General features: G+C 38.4%; 1 protein-coding gene across 1 annotated transcript in view; it reads right to left on the bottom strand.

The window, feature by feature from the left end:
* The window catches only part of FAAH2 (fatty acid amide hydrolase 2), a 114,089-nt gene that overhangs the window by 52,111 nt on the left and 41,839 nt on the right, over window positions 1–20,139 (bottom strand). The window contains exon 3 of the mRNA XM_066250073.1: window positions 18,089–18,225. Within this exon, the coding sequence (XP_066106170.1) occupies window positions 18,089–18,225 (137 nt within the window). The remainder of the gene's footprint in view (window positions 1–18,088; window positions 18,226–20,139) is intronic.

Here is a 20,139-nt window from a genome sequence, read left to right as displayed (position 1 = left end):
GATGCTCTTAATGAGTACTTTTTTTTTTGTAGATTTCTGAAGCTGGAAACGGGGAGGGACAGTCAGACAGACTCCCACATGCGCCCGACCGGGATCCACCCGGCACGCCCACCAGGGGCGACGCTCTGCCCACCAGGGGGCGATGCTCTGCCCACCAGGGGCGATGCTCTGCCCACCAGGGGGTGATGCTCTGCCCCTCCAGGGCATTGCTCTGCCGTGACCAGAGCCACTCTAGCGCCTGGAGCAGAGGCCAAGGAGCCATCCCCAGCGCCCGGGCCATCTTTGCTCCAATGGAGCCTTGGCTGCAGGAGGGGAAGAGAGAGACAGAGAGGAAGGAGGGGGTGGGGGTGGAGAAGCAAATGGGCGCTTCTCCTATGTGCCCTGGCCGGGAATCGAACCCGGGTCCCCCGCACACCAGGCCGACGCTCTACCGCTGAGCCAACTGGCCAGGGCCTAATGAGTACTTTCAAGCAGAGGACTTAGACTGGTGAAAGTGCATTGGATTGTGTATGGACAGTACTGTGAGCATCACTGGATATCACTCAGGGGTAGTTGTAAAAATAAAGGACATTTAATATCCAGAAATGTTGTCCACACACTGCATGATTCACCAGCAGCATTGAGTTGCAAAGAAACTTTTCTCTGAATTGAACACAGTAATGAATAATGCAGTGAAGATCATTAATGATATACATAGTCGAGGTTTGAACTCCAGACTATTCATAATCCTATGTAAAAGCATGGACTCACAACACCAAGATCTCCTTCTCTATATGGAAATGAGGTGGCTATCATGAGGAAGGGTTCTTTTATGCCTTCTGAGCTGAGAGAAGAGGTGGGACAGTTTCTGCAAGAGCAAAACTGTATTAGTATAGCTTCTGTTGGATGGAGAATTGATGGCTAAGGTTGCATACATGGCAGATATATTTAGCCTCTTTAAAAAATTAAATATTTCTCTTCAGGGGTTTAACATAAACACTTTAATATTAATAAATAAGATAGAGGCATTAAAAAAGAAACTTGTTCTTTGGGAAAGTCATAGACAGGAAAAAGATGTAGGAATGTTTCCACTTTTCTGAGACTTATTGACTGCTGGAGACATCATTTGGAAATTCATATTTAATATACTAAGTCAAAATTTAAGAGCATTAGTTCAAAACTTTGACCATAATTACCCTGAAAATGAGGTTCATCATAAGGTATCAATAACTCAGTTGTGGAAGCTATGAAGTCCTGCTCCCTTAATCATCATAAAAAAGAAAAACTAAAGAAAAAAAAAGAAAACTGATAGATTTATCTTCTGATGTCACTTTGGAGTCCAAATATAAAATGTAATCATTGTTAAAATTTTGGGTATCACTGGAAGAATATCCATCTCATAATTACAAAGGATTAAATTTTTAATCATATTTTCTACTACCTACTGGTGTGAGGAAACCTTTTCAGCCTAATCACTAATAAAAACCAGAGAAACCGAATGGATGTCAGTGCAATACTTGTATCTCAGAAACAAAACTGTATCCTTGGTTATCAAGTATTCTTGCAACGATGCAATAGCAGACTTTGCATTAGCTTTACTTGAATTAAATATTGCTCTCTAGAACAGGGGTCTCCAAACTTTTTACACAGGGGGCCAGTTCACTGTCCCTCAGACCATTGGAGGGCTGCCAAATACAGTGGTCCTCTCACTGACCACCAATGAAAGAGGTGCCCCTTCCAGAAGTACAGTGGGGGCTGGATAAATAGCCTCAGGGGGCTGCATTGTGGCCCGCGGGCTGTAGTTTGGGGACGCCTGCTCTAGAACTTTCAGTTGTATTCTATTAATTTTTTTTTACTGTTCATCTGGTTATTTTAGAGAATTTTCATTTTACAGTATTATAATTAAAAGACACTGCACGATATATTAATAATGTTATTTCTGCCTTAGCTGTCCCCGAAATAATTCTATCTTCACCAGTCCCTAAGTGTAAAAAGATTGGAAATCACTGGCCTAGGCTCTCACTTGTTCTTTCTTCCTTTCTAGAATTTTCAGTGAGCTAATAGCAGACTTGCCTAGGCTCACATCTTTCCTGTAATGTTTCTAGAGAACTGAAGCAGAGCAGTGTCTAGGCTCTCAACTGTTACTTCTTCTACCCTAAGCCCTTCCTTTGTTACACTGTCCTCAGCTTTAATAAACATACTCTCAAAAACAAACAAACAAACAAAAAAATAGGGATCTCTGCTTTTACCATTCTTATTCAACATAATAGTGGAAGTCCTACCCACAGCAATCAGACAAGAAGAAGAAATAAAATACATCCAAATTTAAAGGAGGAAAGTAAAATTCATTATTCACCAATGACATAATTGTACATAGAAAACCCTAAAGATTCCACCAAAGCAACAATAAAAAGAAAACAACAAAACAAAGAAAGTACTAGCTCCAGTAAGTGAATTTGGCAAAATAGCAAGATACAAAATCAATATTCAGAAATTGTTGGCATTTTTTTTTTTTTACAGAGTCAGAGAGAGGGACAGATAGGGATAGACAGGAAGGGAGAGAGACGAGAAGCATCAATTCTTTGTTGCAGCATCTTAGTTGACTGCTTATTCATTGATTGCTTTCTCATATGTGCTTTGACTGGGGGGCTACAGCAGACCGAGTGACCCCATGCTCAAGCCAGCGACATTGGGCTCAAGGCAGTGATCTTGGGCTTCAAGCCAGCACCCTTTGTGCTCAAGCATGTGACCATGGGGTCATGTCTATGATCCCATGCTCAAGCCAGCGACCCTGCACTCAAGCTGGTGAGCCCACGCTTAAGCCGGCAACGTTGGTGTTTCGAACCTGGGTCCTCTGTGTCCCAGTCCAATGCTCTATCCACTGCACCACCACCTGGTCAGGCTGTTGGCATTTTTATACACCAAGAGAAATTAAGAAAAAAAGCCAATCCTTGGCCAGATAGCTCAGTTAGAGTATCCATCCTGATATGCAAAGGTTGTCGGTCCCATCCCGTCAGGGCACATGTAAGAACAGATTGATGTTTCTGTCTCTCTCTCTCCTTTCCTCTCTAAAATCAATAAAAAATGAAAAAAATCCTATTTACCATTGCAACAACACCAAAAATAAGGTATCTGGGTATAAATTTAACAAAGGTAGTATAAAACCTGTACATGGAAAATTACAAGACACTGAAGAAAGAAACTGAAGAAGATACAAATAAGTGGAAGCATATATTGTATTCATGGATAGGGAGAATCAACATCATTAAAATGTCTATACTACCCAAAGCAATCTACAGATTTAAGACAATTCCTATCAAAACACCAATCGTGTATTACACAAACAAGGACAAATATTCCAAAAATATATATAAAACCACAGAAGTGCCTGAATAGGCACAACAGTCTTGAGAAATAAGTAAAAAGTTGGAGGAATATGCTAGCTGATATCAAACTATATTACAAGACCATAGTAATCAAAACAGCATGGTAGTTGCAACCCCCCCCCCAAAAAAAAAAACCCAGACATATAGATCAATGGAAAAGAAAGCCCAGAAATAAACCCACACCTTTATGGTCAATTAATATTTGACAAAGGAAGGAAGAACATACAATAGATAAAGACAGTCTATTCAATAAATTATGCTGGGAAAATGAACAAATAAGTGCAAAAAAAGAAACTAGACCACCTTTTTACACAACACACTAGGATAATATCAAAATGGATTAAAGACTTAAATGTAAGTCTTAAAACCATAAAAAAAAATGTAGAAGAAAAGACAGGCAGTAAAACCTCAAATGTTTTTTGAAGGAATTTTTCTGATCTATCTCCTTGAGCAAGAAAAACAAGAAAAAATTAACAATGGACTTATATCAAACAAAATTGCTTTTGCACAGCAAAGGAAGCCATAAACAAAATGAAAAAAACCCACTGTATGAGAGAACATATCCACTAATGATACATCTGACAAGGGGTTAATATCTAACATTTGTTAAGAACTTATAAAACTCAAAACAGACAGACAAACAAAAAGAACCCAATTACAAAATGGCAAAGGACATGAATAGACACTTCTTCAAAGAGAGAATACACATGGCCAATAGACATATGAAAAGATGTTCAACGTTATTAATCATCAGAGAAATGCAAATTAAAACCAAAATGAAATATCACTTCACACCTGTCCAAGAGTTGGAGAAGGTGTCAAAGAAAGCAACCCTTATGTACTGTTGGTGGGAATGCAGATTGGAACAGACTCTGTGGAAAGCAATATGGAGTTTTCTCAAAAAAATTAAAATTGGAACTGCCTTGTGACCCAGCAATTCCACTTATGGGAATTTGCCAAAGAAACTCGGAACACTAACTCAAAAGAATATATGTGTCCCTATGTTCACTGCAGCGTTATTTAAAATAGCCAAAATTTTACCTGACCAGGTGGTGGTACAGTAGATAAAGCATTGACCTGGTATGCTGAGCACACAGGTTTGAAACCCCAAGGTTACAGGCTTGAGTGCAGGCTCATCCAGCTTGAATGTGGGCTTGCCAGCTTGAGTACGAGGTTGCTGATTTGAGCATGGGATCATAGACATGACCCCATGGTCGCTGGCTTAAGCTCAAAGGTCACTGGCTTGAAGTCAAAGGTCGCTGGCTTGAGCCCAAGTTCCCTGGCTTGAGCAAGGAGTCACTGGCTTGGGTGGAGTCCCCGGGGTCAAGGGACATATGAGAAAGCAACCAATGAACAACCAAAGTGCCGCAAAAATGAGCTGAAGCATTTCATCTCTCTTCCTTCCTGCCTGTCTGTCCCTGTCTGTACCTCTCTCTATCTCAAAACAAACAAACAAATAAATAAAATAGCCAAGATTTGGAAGCAGCCCAAGTGTCCATCAGTAAAGGAGTGGATAAAAGAGCTGTGGCAGATTTATACAATAGAATACTACTAGGCTATAAAAAAGAATGAATTCTTCTTACCTTTTGTGACAGCATGGATGGATCTGGAAAGCATTATGCTAAGTGAAATAAGTCAGTCAGAGAAAGACAACTACTATGTATGACTGCACTCTTATGTGGAATGAACAAAATGAACAAACAAGCAATATAGATACAGACTCAGGTAAAGAGCAGACAGACAGTTGTCAGGAAGGGGATTTGAAGGTCTGAGTGGAGGTGGAGAGTTTAAGCAAAAGAAAAAAAGTGAAAAAGCTCATGGACACAAAGAACAGTGTGGTGACTGCCAAGGAGAGGGAGGCGGGGGTTGGTGGAGGAAGGTGTAGGGGGATAAATGGTGATGGAAGAGGACTTGACATGGGGTGGTAAACACATAATACACTATATAGATGAGGTGTAGTGTAATTGTGAAGCTGAAACCTGTATAATTTTGTTAACCAGTGTCACCCTAATAAATTGAATAAAAAGGAAATGAACATAAATAATAAATATATGTAATGCATGCCATTAAAAGAATAAAATATAAATATCACCTGACCATTATAAGAGATGCAGAAATGGCATTTGAGTATAAACATCAATTCATAACAAAAACCGTAGCAGGGCCCTGGCCGGTTGGCTCAGCGGTAGAGCGTCGGCCTGGTGTGCGGGGGACCCGGGTTCGATTCCTGGCCAGGGCACATAGGAGAAGCGCCCATTTGCTTCTCCACCCCTCCCCCTCCTTCCTCTCTGTCTCTCTCTTCCCCTCCCGCAGCCAAGGCTCCATTGGAGCAGGGATGGCCCGGGCACTGGGGATGGCTCCTTGGCCTCTGCCCCAGGCGCTGGAATGGCTCTGGTCGCAGCGGGGTGACGCCCCGGAGGGGCAGAGCATCACCCCTGGTGGGCGTGCCGGGTGGATCCTGGTCGGGCGCATGCGGGAGTCTGTCTGACTGTCTCTCCCCATTTCCAGCTTCAGAAAAATACAAAAAAAACACAAAAAAACTGTAACAGATCTGGTAGAAAAGAAACATATCTGAACATATTAAAGGCCATATACAACAAAACCACAGATAACCTTATACTCAATGGTGAAAAGTAAAAGCTTTTCCACTAAGGTCAGGATCAAGACAAGGATGACCACTCTCACCACTCTTATTCAACATAGCATTGAAAGTTTTAGCTTGAGAAAGTATGCAATACAAAATATAAATAACTTCCAAATTGAAAAGAAGTAAACACTGCTATTTGGAGATGGTATAATTTTGTATATGAAAACTCCCAGATTCAATGAAAAATCAATTGAAACTACTCAATGATTTCAACAAAGTTCCAGAATATAAAATTAACATATAAAAACTTGTTCCATTTCTATACATCAATAACGAAACATCTGAAATCTGAAAGGAAATAAAGAAAACTATCTTATTTACACTAGCATCAAAAACAATTAAATACTTTGGAAAAAATTTAACCAAGAAATTGAAAGATCTATTCAATGACAACTAAAATATTTTATTGAAAGAAATTGAAGAAGAGACAAAGAATGGCCCTGGCCGGTTGGCTCAGTGGTAGAGCATTGGCCTGGCGTGTAGAGGTCCCGGGTTCGATTCCTGGCGAGGGCACACAGGAGAAGTGCCATCTGCTTCTCCACCCCTCCCCCTCTCCTTCCTCTCTCTCTCTTCCCCTCCCGCAGAGAGGCTCCATTGGAGCAAAGATGGCCTGGGCGCTGGGGATGGCTCCTTGGCCTCTGCCCCAGGCACTGGAGTGGCTCTGATCGCAACAGAATGACGCCCTGGAGGGGCAGAGCATCGCCCCCTGGTGGGCGTGCCGAGTGGATCCCGGTCGGGCGCATGCGGAAGTCTGTCTGACTGTCTCTCCCTGTTTCCAGCTTCAGAAAAAAAAAAAAAAAAAAAGAAGAGACAAAGAAAAGACATTCCATGTTTATGGAACAGGAAAACTTAATATTGTTAAAATGTCCATACTAACCAAAGTCATCTGTAGATTAAATGGAATCCATATCAAAATTCCATTGAGGTGAGCATCTTTTCATACCTCTTTTAGCCATCTGAATGTCTTCTTGGGCCAAATGTCTGTTCAGGTATTCTGCTCATTTTTTTCTTAATTTAAATTTATTGTGTTAATATAAATTTAAGTACCCCACTCAATATAACACCTTTACCCCCCACTCCATGTCTTCTATTTTACCCCCTTTACCCCCTTCCTCCTAACTCCCTTCCTCCCTACCCTCTGGGACTTCCTGTCCTGTTATCTGCACCTATGTGTTATGTATATAAAATTTCACTAATTCTTTCACCCTCTCTGATCCTGTCCTCTCATTCCCCTTCCCTCTGATAGCTCTCCCTCTGTTCCCCATGACCCCGCCTCTGCTGCTATTCTGTTCCTCAGTTTACTTTATTCATTAGATTCCACATATAAGTGAAATCATATGATATTTTTCATTCTCTGTCTTGCTTATTTCACTTAGCATAATAATCTCCAGGTCAATCAATGTCATCGCAAAAAGTAACATTTCCTTCTTTTTCACAACCACATAGTATTCCATTGTGTATATGTACCACATTTTTAAATTTTAACTTATTGTGTTTACATAGATTCTAGTGTCCCCCTGAACACATTCTCCCTACCCCGTGTCCCCACAACATTCCCCTTTCTCCCCTCCCCTCAACGCCCTTCCCCTTTCCCTTCGGGATTTGCTTTTCTGCTCTCTATAACATTGTGTTATGTGTGTGTAATTTTACCAATCTCTTTCCCTTTTCTGATCTCTTCCTATCATCCCCTTTCCCTCTGTCCACTTTCCCTCTGGACCCTTTGGTCCTGCCTCTGTCTCTATTCCGTTTCTCAGTTCATTGGATTCCTCAAATGAGTGAGGTCATATGATATTTTTCTTTCTCTGCCAGACTTATTTCACTTAACATAAGTGTCCAGGTCCATCCATGTTGTCACAAAAGGTAAGGTTTCCTTCTTTTTCATAGCCCCATAGTATTCCATTGTGTATATGTACCACTGCTTTTTAATCCACTCATCCACTGACAGACACTTGGGCTGTTTCCAGATCTTGGCTACTGTAAACCAGTGGTCCCCAAACCCCAGGCCGCGGACCGGTACCAGTCCATGGGCCATTTGGTACCAGTCTGCGGAGAAAGAATAAATAACGTACAATATTTCCGTTTTATTTATATTTAAGTCTGAAAGATGTTTTATTTTTAAAAAATGACCAGATTCCCTCTGTTACATCCGTCTAAGACTCACTCTTGACGCCTGTCTCGGTCATGTGATACATTTATCCATCCCACCCTAAAGGCCAGTCTGTGAAAATATTTTCTGTCATTAAACTGGTCCGTGGCCCAAAAAAGGTTGGGGACCACTGCTGTAAACAACATTACCATAAACATGGGGGTGCATTTCTTCTTTTGAATCATTGATGTGGTGTTCTGCAGATATATTCCTAAAAGTGGGATGGTTGGATCAAAGGCAGTTTCATTTTTAATTTTTTGAAGAATCTCCATACTGTTTTCCCAGTGGCTGCACCAGTCTGCATTCCCACCAGCAATGCAGGAGGGTTCCCTTTTCTCTACATCCTCACCAGCACTTACTCTGTGTTGTTTTGTTAATGAGCACCATTCTGACTAGTGTGAGGTGGTATCTCATTGTGGTTTTAATTTGCATTTCTCTAATGATTAGTGATGTTGAGCATTTTTTTCATCTGTCTATTGGCCATCTGTATGTCCTCTTTGGAGAAGTGTCTATTCATTTCTTTTGCCCATGTTTTGATTGGATTTTTTTATCTTCCTGGTGTTGAGTTTTACAAGTTCTTTATAAATTTTGGTTATTAACCCCTTATCAGATGTATTGGTGAATATGTTCTCCCAATTGTGTGGTTTGTCTTTTTCTTTTGTACAAATGGTGTCTTTTGCTGTGCAAAATTTTAGTTTGACGTAGTCCCATTTTTTATTTTGTCCCTTATTTTACTTGCCCATGGAGATAAACTGGCAAAAAATATTGCTACGAGAGATATTGAAGAGTTTACTGCCTATGTTTTTTCCCAAGATATTTATGATTTTGCAACTTACATTTAAGCCTTTTAGCCAGTTTGAGTTTATTTTTGTGAATGGTGTAAGTTGGTAGTCTAGTTTCATTTTTTTTGCTACAAATGTACAAGGCTGGTACACTATAGTAACAGCCTTGCCTCTCCAGAATGAATCCCAGTTGATCATGAGGTATGATCTTTTTGACATATTGTTTGATCTAGTTTGCTAATATTTTATTGGGAATTTTAGCATCTATATTCATCAAGGATATTGGCCTCCAGTTTTCTTTCTTTGTAGTGTCTTTACCTGGTTTTTGAATGAGGATTATGTTTGCCTCATAAAAGGAGTTTGGCAGTTTTCCCTCCTCTTGAATATTTTGAAATAGCTTGAGAAGGATAGTTGTTAGTTCTTTATTGAATGTTTGATAACATTTGACTGTGAAACCATTCAATCGGGATTTTTATTTATTGGGAGTTTTTTGATAACTGTTTCAATTTCATTTGTTGTAATTGGTCTGTTTAGGTTTTTTTATTCTTCCAGATTGAGTTTTGAATAATTGCATGTTTCTAGGAATTTATCCGTTTTGTCTAGGTTGTCCAATTTTTTGGCATAAAGTTCTTCATAGTATTTTCATACAATCCTTTGTATTTCTGCAATGTGAGTTATTACTTCTCCATTTTCATTTCTACTTTTATTTATTTGAGTTGTCTCTCTTTTTTGCTTGAAGAGTTTGGCAAAAGGTTCATTAATCTTGTTTACATTTTCAAAAAACCAGCTCTTGGTTTCATTGATCTTTTGTATTGTTTATTAGCCTCTACGTCATTTCTTTCCACTCTGATCTTCATTATTTCCTTCCTTCTACATCTTCTAGGCTTTATTTGTCATTCTTTTAGATGCATGGTTAAGTTGTTTATTTGAGCTTTTTCTTGCTTCTTAAGGTATGCTTGTAATGCTTTGAACTTCCCTCACAGGACTGCTTTTACAGTGTCCCATAAATTTTGAGTTATTGTATGTTTGTTTTCTTTTGTTTCAAGGAATGTTTTGATTTTCTCCTTGATCTCATTGTTACCCCATTCATTATTTAAAAGTATGCTATTTAGCCTCTAAATGTTTGAATGTTTTTCAGTTTTTCTATTGTATAATAGTTGTTTTCTAGTTTCATGCCATTGTGATCAGGGAAGATACTTGATGTGATTTCAATCTTCTTAAATTTACTGAGACTTGTTTTGTGTCCTAACATTGTCAATCCTAGAGAACGTACCATTAACACTTGAAAAGAATGTATATTCTGCTGCTTTGGGGTGGAAGGTTCTGAGGATATTAGTTAAATCCAATTCCTCTAGTGTGCCATTTAAGGCCACTGTTTCTTTGTTAATTTTCTGTCTGGAGGATCTATCTATTGATTTAGTGGGGTATTAAAATCTACTATTATTGTATTGCTGTCAATCTTGCCCTTTATGTACATCAAAATCTGCTTTATATATTTAGGTGCTCCTTTAGGTACATAAATATTTACAATGGTTATATCCTTCTGTTGGATTGTTCTCTTTATCATTACATAGTGACTTTCTCTATCCCTTACTATAGCCTTTGTTTTAAAGGCTATTTTGTCAGATATAAGTTTTGCTACACTAGCTTTTTTTTGTTTCCATTTGCATGAAATACTTTTTTCATCCCTTCACTTTCAGTCTGTGTATCGCTTGTTCTGAATCAAGTCTCTTGTAAACAGCATATGTATGGGTCCTGTTTCCTTAGCCATGCAGCTACTCTATCCCTATAACTTTTGATTGGAGCATTTAATCCATTTACATTTAAGGTTATTATTGATAAGTACTCATTTATTGACATTTTATTCTCTAAATCTACAATCCACTTTTTCTCAATTTCTTTCTTTCCTTTGCACTTTTTACCACAAGCCCCTTAATATTTCTTGCAGTACTGCTTTGGTTGTAATGAATTCCTTGAGTTTTTCCATTTTTTAGTTTTTTGGTCTGGGAAGCTTTTTATTTCTCCTTCAATTTTAAATGATAGCCTTGCTGGATAAAGTAGTCTTGGTTGTAGGTTCTTGTTTTGCATCACTTTGAGTATTTCTTGCCACTCCCTTCTGGCCTCAAGTGTTTCTCTTTAGTCGGATGTCATCTTTATGGGGGCTACTCTGTGGAAATTAACTGCCTTTTTCTTGCAGTTTTAGTATTCTTTGTCTCTTAACTTTGGCATTTTAATTTTGATGTTTCTTGGTGTAGGCCTCCTTGGGTTCCTCTTTAATAGGACTTTCTGTGCTTCTTGATATTTTATGACTTTTTCCTACATCATTTTATGGGAATTTTTAGCTATGACTTCAAACAGGTTCTCTATTCCTAGTTCGTTCTCTTCTCTTTCAGGAACCCCTATGATGCAAATGTTGTTTCTCTGTATATTGTCACAGAGCTCTCTTAGAGTTTCCTCAATCTTTTTGTGCCTCTTTTCGTTTTGCTGCTCTGCTTCTGTGCTTCTGTTTATCTTGTCTTCTAAATCACTGATTCGATCTTCTGCTTCATCCAGCCTACTGTTGATTCCTTCTGGGCAGTCTTCATTTCTGATATTGTATTTCTCATTTCTGACTGGTTCTTTTTTATTATTATTTCAATGTCCTTTTTGATGCTTTCTATTTCTTTATTTAGGTTCTCATTATGACCATCCACTGTTGTTCTAAGATCCTTGAGCATCCTAAAAATCATTATTTTAAACTCTGCGTCTGGTAGTTTGGTTGCTTCCATTTCATTTAGTCCTTTTTCTAGGGATTTCTCTTGTTGATTGATTTGGGTCACATTTCTTTGTCTGCCCATTTTGTTTGTGTATTAGGTAGCGATGACTTTGTAATCTTTGTCGTGTCTTTATGAGGAAGATGAGCTCAGTGGTACTGACTCCAGGCCATCTGTTATCCTTGCTCTAGGAATGCTTCTTGAGGGTACTGTTTTCCCTCCTGTTGTATGCGACTTTTCAATGCAGTTGGCCCTTTTGTGGGTACAGTTATCTCTTCAGGCTGACTGACTCTAAAGGCCAGTCTTGATCATGTGTATTACACACTGTGCAATGTTTCCTGTTGGGCATATTTATTCTCCAGTGTCTGTTGCCTGCTAGACTCCTCCTTTGGGTGTGCTGCTTGTGTAGTTAGCTGAATCTAGGTTGGTGCTTTCTGCCACCCACTATCAGTTGTGTTGGTTCTGTATCTTCTTTGGTTGGCACCAGCCATTGTTTGTAACCTGCTGTGGGCTGTCTGCAGGTACTGCTCTTTTCACTGCTTGTGTCAGCATTTTCTGTGCCTGGGTAGTGTGGAAGGTGCCAACTTGTGTATAAGGATCAGCTTCCTCCTACTTATAGATGACAGCAGCTCCGTAAAAGCTTCAAGCTCCATAAGATTTTCCTCCACTTTTCAGCTGCTCACCTCCTCTTGCAGCTGCCTGGTCTTCCCACAGAGTCTTCTGTAGAAAGACTCAGCTGGGCCAGGTGTGAGGAGCCCTTCCTTACAATACTATTCTATCAAGGGTTGATAATTCCTGAACTTATGCTCTCTGAAGCTTGTCACTGGATGTGCCAGCCCTATGCCTCCCTGGCAGAAACCCAGCACAGACCAGTGGGAGACACTGCCCGTGAATGGCCCTAAGCAACCTTGTTGAAGCTATAAGCAATTCAGAGTTTGTGGCTGCCTCTGCTGGGCCTAGATGCATGTGGAAATACCAAGTTGCACACATAGGCTGGCTTTACCCACTCTGGGCCTGAGGGAAGATCTGCTTAAAAGACCAAGGTTCCCTGAGTCTCACCTTCTGCAGCTTCTATCTGCTGGCTGCTTGTTGGGCTCAGCCACTGAAAAAACCTCTGGTAGTGTCTAGAACCTGAGGCAATTCAGTGATTAGAAAAGGTAGTGGGTGTAGCTCCACCCCTTTACCCCAGGTGTCAGTCTGTCCAGACCTTTTTCACAGACCTCTGTGGCCCCAGAAGTCTGGTGGATGTGGCCTCTGACCCAAAGGTGTGGTCTTCCCACAGTCCGAACAGTTTCTACTGAGTCTCCTGTGGGGCAAAAGCACCAGTCTTAGATTTGGGAGCATGTGGGGGAAAGCTCTGGCCACAAAACCAGAAAATTGAGTCACTGATGTGCCCCTTGCTTCCTGGATTCTCAGCACAACCCAGTCTTCATGACTGAGGCACGAGAGACTCCCGAAACAGAGCAGTTGCTTTCCCCCAGGCTAATGATGCTCAGAGGTGACTGCTTCACCCAAGAAGGATGGCTACTACAGTATTGGAGAATGACCTAGCACAGGGTTCTGTGGCTGTCCCCTACAGTGTCTCTCCCTCGGCCTCCAACATTACACTCTTCTCATGTAACTCTAGTCCTCTCAGCTCTCCCCCACCAGAGCCCAGGGTAAGTGGCTATTAACGAGATTTTCAATGCTGGCCTTTAAGATGGAGCCTGAATCTCTAAGAGCTCTGTCTATTTTACGCAGAAAGAAACCCTGGCCCGTTTCACTACCGAATGCTGTCTGGATGCCTCTTCTAGGCTCTGGGGCTCTAGGCTGGGGCTCCTGGCCTGGGGCTTAGGGCCCGCACCTCTCAGACGACCCTCCCAACAGTGACAATCCCACCTTCAGCTGCCATTTGCTTCTGGGAGTAGGACAGCCCTTTCGGTGTCTCCACCCTTCCTACCAGTCTCAGTGTAGCTTCTTCTGTGATCCTTGGTTATACACTCCTCTTCGTTTAGTCCAAAGTTTGTTTTTCAAGATTACTGTTCTTAAATTAAGTTGTAATCCAATTTGGTCCTGGGAGGTGGCAGTTAGAACGTCCGCCTACTCTGTCACCATCTTGGACTCACTCTTCTACTTATTTTTAAATTAGATTGTTTGTATATTTGGTGTTGATTGTATATGTCCTTTATATATTTTGGATATTTGTCTTTTGCTGGAGCTGTTCTTTGTAAATATTATTGTCCATTCAGTTGGTTGCTTTTTTGTTTTGTCAGTTTCTCTCAGTGTTCAGAAGCTTTTTAGTTTGTTATAGTCCAATTTTATATTTTTGCCTTTACTTCCATTGCCTTTGGGGTCAAATTCATAAAATCTTCTCTAAGATCAAGGTCTATAACTTTATTACCTATGTTTTCTTCTATGTAATTTATTGTTTCAGGTACTATATTTAAGTATTTGATCCATTTTGAGTTAATTTTCACATATGGGGACATTCTTTTGTATGTGGCTTTCCAAATTTTCCAGCACCATTCATTAATTAAAGAGGCTTTCTTTCCTACATTATATATTATGGCCCACATTATTTGCCCATATACAGGAGGGTTTATTTCTGAACTCTCAATTTTGTTCCATTGTTCTGTATGCCTGTTTTTCTGCCAATACCAAGCTCTTTTGATTATTGTTGTTTCATAGAATGATTAGAAGACAGGTAATATGATAGCTCTGGCTTTGTGCATTTTTGTCAGGATTGCTTAAGCTTTTCCATTTTCCTTTTGTTTGTTTCATTGTTTTGTTTTGTTTTGAGCTCCATACAAATCTCATGCTTTTTTGTTCGATTTATTTATTAATGTAATTGGGGTTTTGATGGGGAATGCATTAAATCTCTATATTGCTTTGGATAATAAAATAAATTAACTGTTGATTCTTCCAATCCACAAATATGAATACCTTTCTATTTTATTTTGTCTTTTGAATCTCTTTTAATGTTGCTCAACTTCACTAGCTATTAGAGAACAGCAAATAAAACCACAATGAGATATCACCTCACACCTCTTAGAATGACTATTATTAACAAAACAATAACAAGTGTTGGAGAAGTTGTGAATGGAATGGAACCTTCATTCACTGCTGTTGGGAATATAAACTGGTACTTCCACTATGAAAACAGTGTGGAGGCTTCTTACAAAATTAAGGATAGAGTAACTATAATCTAGCTACCCCTCTTTTGGGTATCTAACCAAATTTTTTTAAAACTTTTATTTTCCAAAATTTATGCCCCCCCTGTATTTATTGTAGCATTATTAACAGTGGGCAAGACATAAAAACATAGAAATTGTCCTTTGATGGATAACTGGATGAAGAAGATGTGGTAAATGTATACAATATAATAGTACTCAGCCATAAAAAATGAAATATTACCATATTTGTAGGGATCCATAAAATACCCTGAATAGCCAAAGCAATCCTGAGAAAAAATAATAGAGCCAGAGGTATCACACTACCTCACTTCAAATTATACTATAGAGCTACAATAATCAAAACAGCATGATATTGGTAGAAAAACAGACATACAGATGAATGGAACAGAATCAAGAGCCCAGAAATAAGACCACATATATATGGACAAATAATCTTTGACAATGGAGACAAAATCATAATGGAGAAAAGACGGCCTTTTCAATAAATGGTGTTAGGAAAACTGGCGAGCTACATGCAAAATAATAAAACTTGACTACAGTTTTTCCCCCTACACAAAAATCAATTCAAAATGGATCAAAGACCTAGATATAATACCTGAAACAATAAATCATGTAGAAAAAAAAAGGTACTAAATTCATGGACCTTGGCTGTAGAGAACGTTTTATGAATTTGACCCCAAAGGCAAGGGAAGTAAATGCAATAATACATGAATAGGATTATATCAAAATGAAAAAGCTTCTGCATAATAAAAGAAAACAACAAAACAAAAAGGCAGCCAACCAAATGGGAGATGATATTTACAAACAACAGCTGCAATATAGGCTTATTAGAATTCACAAAGCTCAGCAAAAAACAAGCAAACAATCCAATGAAAAAATTGGGAGAGGACCTGAGCAGACACTTCTCCCAAGAAGACATACTGTTGGCCAACAGATATATGAAAAGATTCTCACTTTCACTAGCTATTTGAGAAATGCAAATCAAAAGTACAATGAAATACCATCTCAACTTGATTGCTTATTATCAACATGACAGGTAATAATAAGTGTTGGAGGGGCTGTGGAGAAAAAGGAACCCTCATTCACTGCTGGCAGGAATGCAAACTGGTACAGCTATTATGGAAGGAAGTATGGTGATTCTTCAAAAAATTAAGAATATAACTACCATATGACCCAGCAATCCTTCTACTGGGTATTCACCCAAACAACTGGAAAATGTTGGTATTAAAAGACACATGTTCATTGCAGCATTATTCACAGTGGCCAAGACATAGAAACAATCAAAGTGTCCCTCAATAGAAGACTGGATAAAGAGGATATGGTACATATATACAAGGGAATACTATTCAGCCATAAGAAATGATGACATGTTCCTATTTACAACAATATGGATCGACCTTGAGAACATTACACTGAGTGAAATAATTACATCAGAGAAATTTAAGAACTGTATGATTTGATATATTGGTGGAATATAAAACTGAGATTCATTGACATAGATAAAAATGAAGTGGTTACCAGGGGGATGGGGTTGTAGAAGTTGGGGATGGGGGGATGGAAATATAGAGGGACAAATATATGGTAACAGAAAATGATTTGACTTTGGGTGATGGGTACACAACATAATCAACAGTTCAAGTGGTATAGAAATATCTGAAATCTATGTAATCAGACATATTGAACAATGTCAACCCATTAAATTTAGTTTTCTGAATAAAATAAAAAAAAAATAAAAAAGGTTTCCTCCTAAGTATTTTATTCTTTTTGTTGCAATTGCAAAACAAATTTTTTTAAAATTTCTTTTTCTGAAATCTTACTTTTTGTGTATATGAACAAAATGTATTTTTATACATTGATTTTGTACCCTGCCAACTACTGTATTTGTTTATTATTTCTAATAGTTTTTCTGATGAAGTCTTTAGGGTTTCTGTTTAAAGAATCATGTTGTCAGTAAAATGTGATGATTTTATATCTTCCTTCTCCAACTTCAATGCCTTTTATTTCTTTCTCTTGTCTGATTGTTCTGGCTTAGGCTACTGTTATTCAACATAGAACTGGAAGTCCTACTTTATTTTCTAAATGAGATTTTTAGTTTTAGGTACTATTTCTTCATTAAATATTCAGTAGAATTTTCTAGTTAAGTCATCTTGGCCTGGGCTTTTCTTTGTGCAGATATTTTTTTTTAATTTTTTTATATTTATTTTTTTTATTCATTTTAGAGAGAAGAGAGAGAGGGAGAGAGACAGAGACAGAGAGAGAGAGAAGAGAGAGTCAGGGGGGAGGAGCAGGAAGCATCAACTCCCATATGTGCCTTGACCAGGCAAGCCCAGGGTTTCGAACCAGCGACCTCAGCATTTCCAGGTCGACGCTTTATCCACTGTGCCACCACAGGTCAGGCCCTGTGCAGATATTTTAAATGATTAATTTTGTCATCTTACTTGCCATATGTCTATTCATATTTTCTGTTTTCTTGAATCCCTTTTATTTTCATCTAAGAATATTTCTATTTCATCTATGTTGTCTAATGTGTTTATACAAAGTTATTATTAACTTATAATTCCTTTAATATGATTAGTAGTTGTCATTCCACCTCTCTCATGATTTTTAAAAATTCTTATTTTCTCTCTTTCTCTGTCTCTCAGTTTATGTAGTTAAAACTTCATCAATTTTATTTTTTGTCATTTCAAACCAACTTTTGTTTTTATCAATTTTATTCTACAACACATCCCTGTACACCATATTGTGTGTTCACCCACCCCCAAGTCAAGTCCTCATCTGCAGGGGAGATGGAGGAGAGTATAGGGGATATTTTCATTTATTTTTGAGGACATCCAGGAGTTATAAAATAAGAATTGCATTACAGAAAAAACACAGGCTTTTATCAGAGTCCCAGTTCAGCTTTAGTCGGGCTACTTTAGGGTCATGAAATTCAGTTTTTTTTACTTGAAAAATGATATAATAATACTATTCTTGTAGTCTTTGTGGAGGACTAATGGGCACTGCACATAGCCCCTCATATTCTATAGAATTTTAAGATATGATGGCCATTACTGTCTCTCTTCTCAAGGAAACTTGCAAAATATTTCCCATCAATTCAAAATTGGAGAAGAACCTTATATTGGTCTTCTATTTTGGTAACATTTTTTTTTTAACTTCAGAATATATATGCCATTTGTGAGTTCACCTTATGTGTCTAAAGAAAGAAAATACAAAGAACAGTACCTTGTAACTGGAAAGCTTCTTTGACTGTTAAAGGAACCCCAAGGAAGGGCCATTTTTTTTCCAGAGTGGCATCATCTTCCTGCTTCTCTGAAAGCTTTTTATCGACAGCATGAGCCTCCTTCTTAGCTGCTTCAAACCTAAGAAAATTAAGAAAGAAAAGAGAAGGAAACAGAGCTACATAAAGCTGTGAACTACAGATCCTGAGAAAGAAGTATTCAAACAAAAATAAATTTTAAAAAGTCTATGACTTCAAAACAAACAATACTTCTGGAGCTATCATTTCCTACTTCTGAGGTCTATACAAGTTATTTTATCTTCCTGGACTTCAGCTGCCTCATTTGGAAATTTGGCATATCTACCTAGCAGGGTGGCTGTGAAGATGCAGTGAAAAAAATGGGTGCAAACAGAATAAGGAGGATTTATCACTGCCAGGTGTGTAAGACAATATTCCAGAAAAGGAAGAAACATGAGTTCTATAGTGTGCCATGATAATAAATGATAATGATTATGGATAACAGTGATAGTTAATCAGTGATATGTGCCAAGTACTGCTCTAAACATGCTAAAATTGCTCAATCTTAACAATTTTGTGAGGTAGGTACAATTACTATACACAATTTACACATGAGGTAAAAAGTTAGGCTCTGGGACATTTAGAAATGTGCCCAGGATCACACATCTAATAAATGACAAAAATAATGATTTTATACCAAGGTTTAGTTTGTTCTGAAGTCTAAGAACACAGGCTCTGGACCTGAGCTATCTGATACAGTAGCCATTAGCTACATGTTCCTATTGAGTATTTGAAAATTCACTAGTGCAATTTGTCAAAATTATATGTTTGACATGTTTAAATAATATATATTATTAAAATTAATTACACTTGTTTTTTAATTTTTAAAAAATTTTGCTAGTATAATATTCAAAATTATACATATAACTCACATTTTACTTCTATTGCATAGTAATCATCTAGAGCAAGAATACATAAATTTATATCCCAACTCCACTGTTTACTGTATCTTGTTAGGAGTGTTTCTTAAACTTTTTATATTTCAGTTTACGCATATAAATAATGAATAATAAATATAAATAACAAAACTAATATTTACCTGATGAGATTATTGATATAATTTAATGAGTTAACACACTTGTAAATATTTACAAGTTAAAATACTTATAACTTAAAAAGATAATACATTTGTAAATACAACCAAATGCCTAGAACATTTTAAACACTAAAATATTTTTAGTGGTATTATTAAGGCTTATTAAAGAGAAAAGGAACCCCAAGCATACAAAATAAAAAATGATGCAATGAAAATCCCAGCTGGTTGGCTCAGCCGTAGAGTGTCGGCCCGGCATGTGGAAGTTCCGGGTTCAATTCCCAGTCAGGGTGCACAGGAAAAGCGCCCATCTGCTTCTCCACCCTTCCCCCTCTCCTTTCTTTCTATCTCTCTCTTCCTCTCCCGTAGCCAAGACTCCATTGGAGCAAAGTTGGCCTGGGTGCTGAAGGATGGCTCCATGGCCTCTGCCTCAAGTGCTAGAATGGCTCCAGCCACAATGGAATAACTTCCCAGATGGGCAGCGCATCACCCCCTAGTGGGCATGCCGGGTAGATCCCAGTCAGGTGCATGCAGGAGTCTGTCTGACTGCCTCCCTACTTCTAACTTTGAAAAAAAATACAAAAAAAAATGATACAATGAAAAATCATGGCCCATTTTTGTGAAAAATCTATTAAAGTATTTCTTTATCTTGTGTTTACTGAGAACTACTTGCTCACCACCAGGAGTGGGTACTCTGTTGTCAGGTCTACACTGCAGAATGTTTCTATTCTCAATGTGTTGGAAACCTTACCAAGTGAAACAAACAAACAAAAAAAAACTCTCTCTCTCTCTCTCTCTCTCTCTCTCTCTCTCCATTCAACTAAAAGTAATAGGTGCCTGGGTTGTTTAGAGCTATGACAGGGTTCTGAAATTAAGAATGAATATCAGGACACTAAAAAGAAGGCCCACACATCTAATTTTGAGAGCTCCAGAACTGCCTCAGAT

Source organism: Saccopteryx bilineata, chromosome X (genome assembly GCF_036850765.1).
Source record: "Saccopteryx bilineata isolate mSacBil1 chromosome X, mSacBil1_pri_phased_curated, whole genome shotgun sequence".
NCBI classification, from domain to species: domain Eukaryota; kingdom Metazoa; phylum Chordata; class Mammalia; order Chiroptera; family Emballonuridae; genus Saccopteryx; species Saccopteryx bilineata.
Note: the sequence above shows the minus strand (reverse complement) of the source record. Positions and strands in the feature narration are given on the sequence as shown.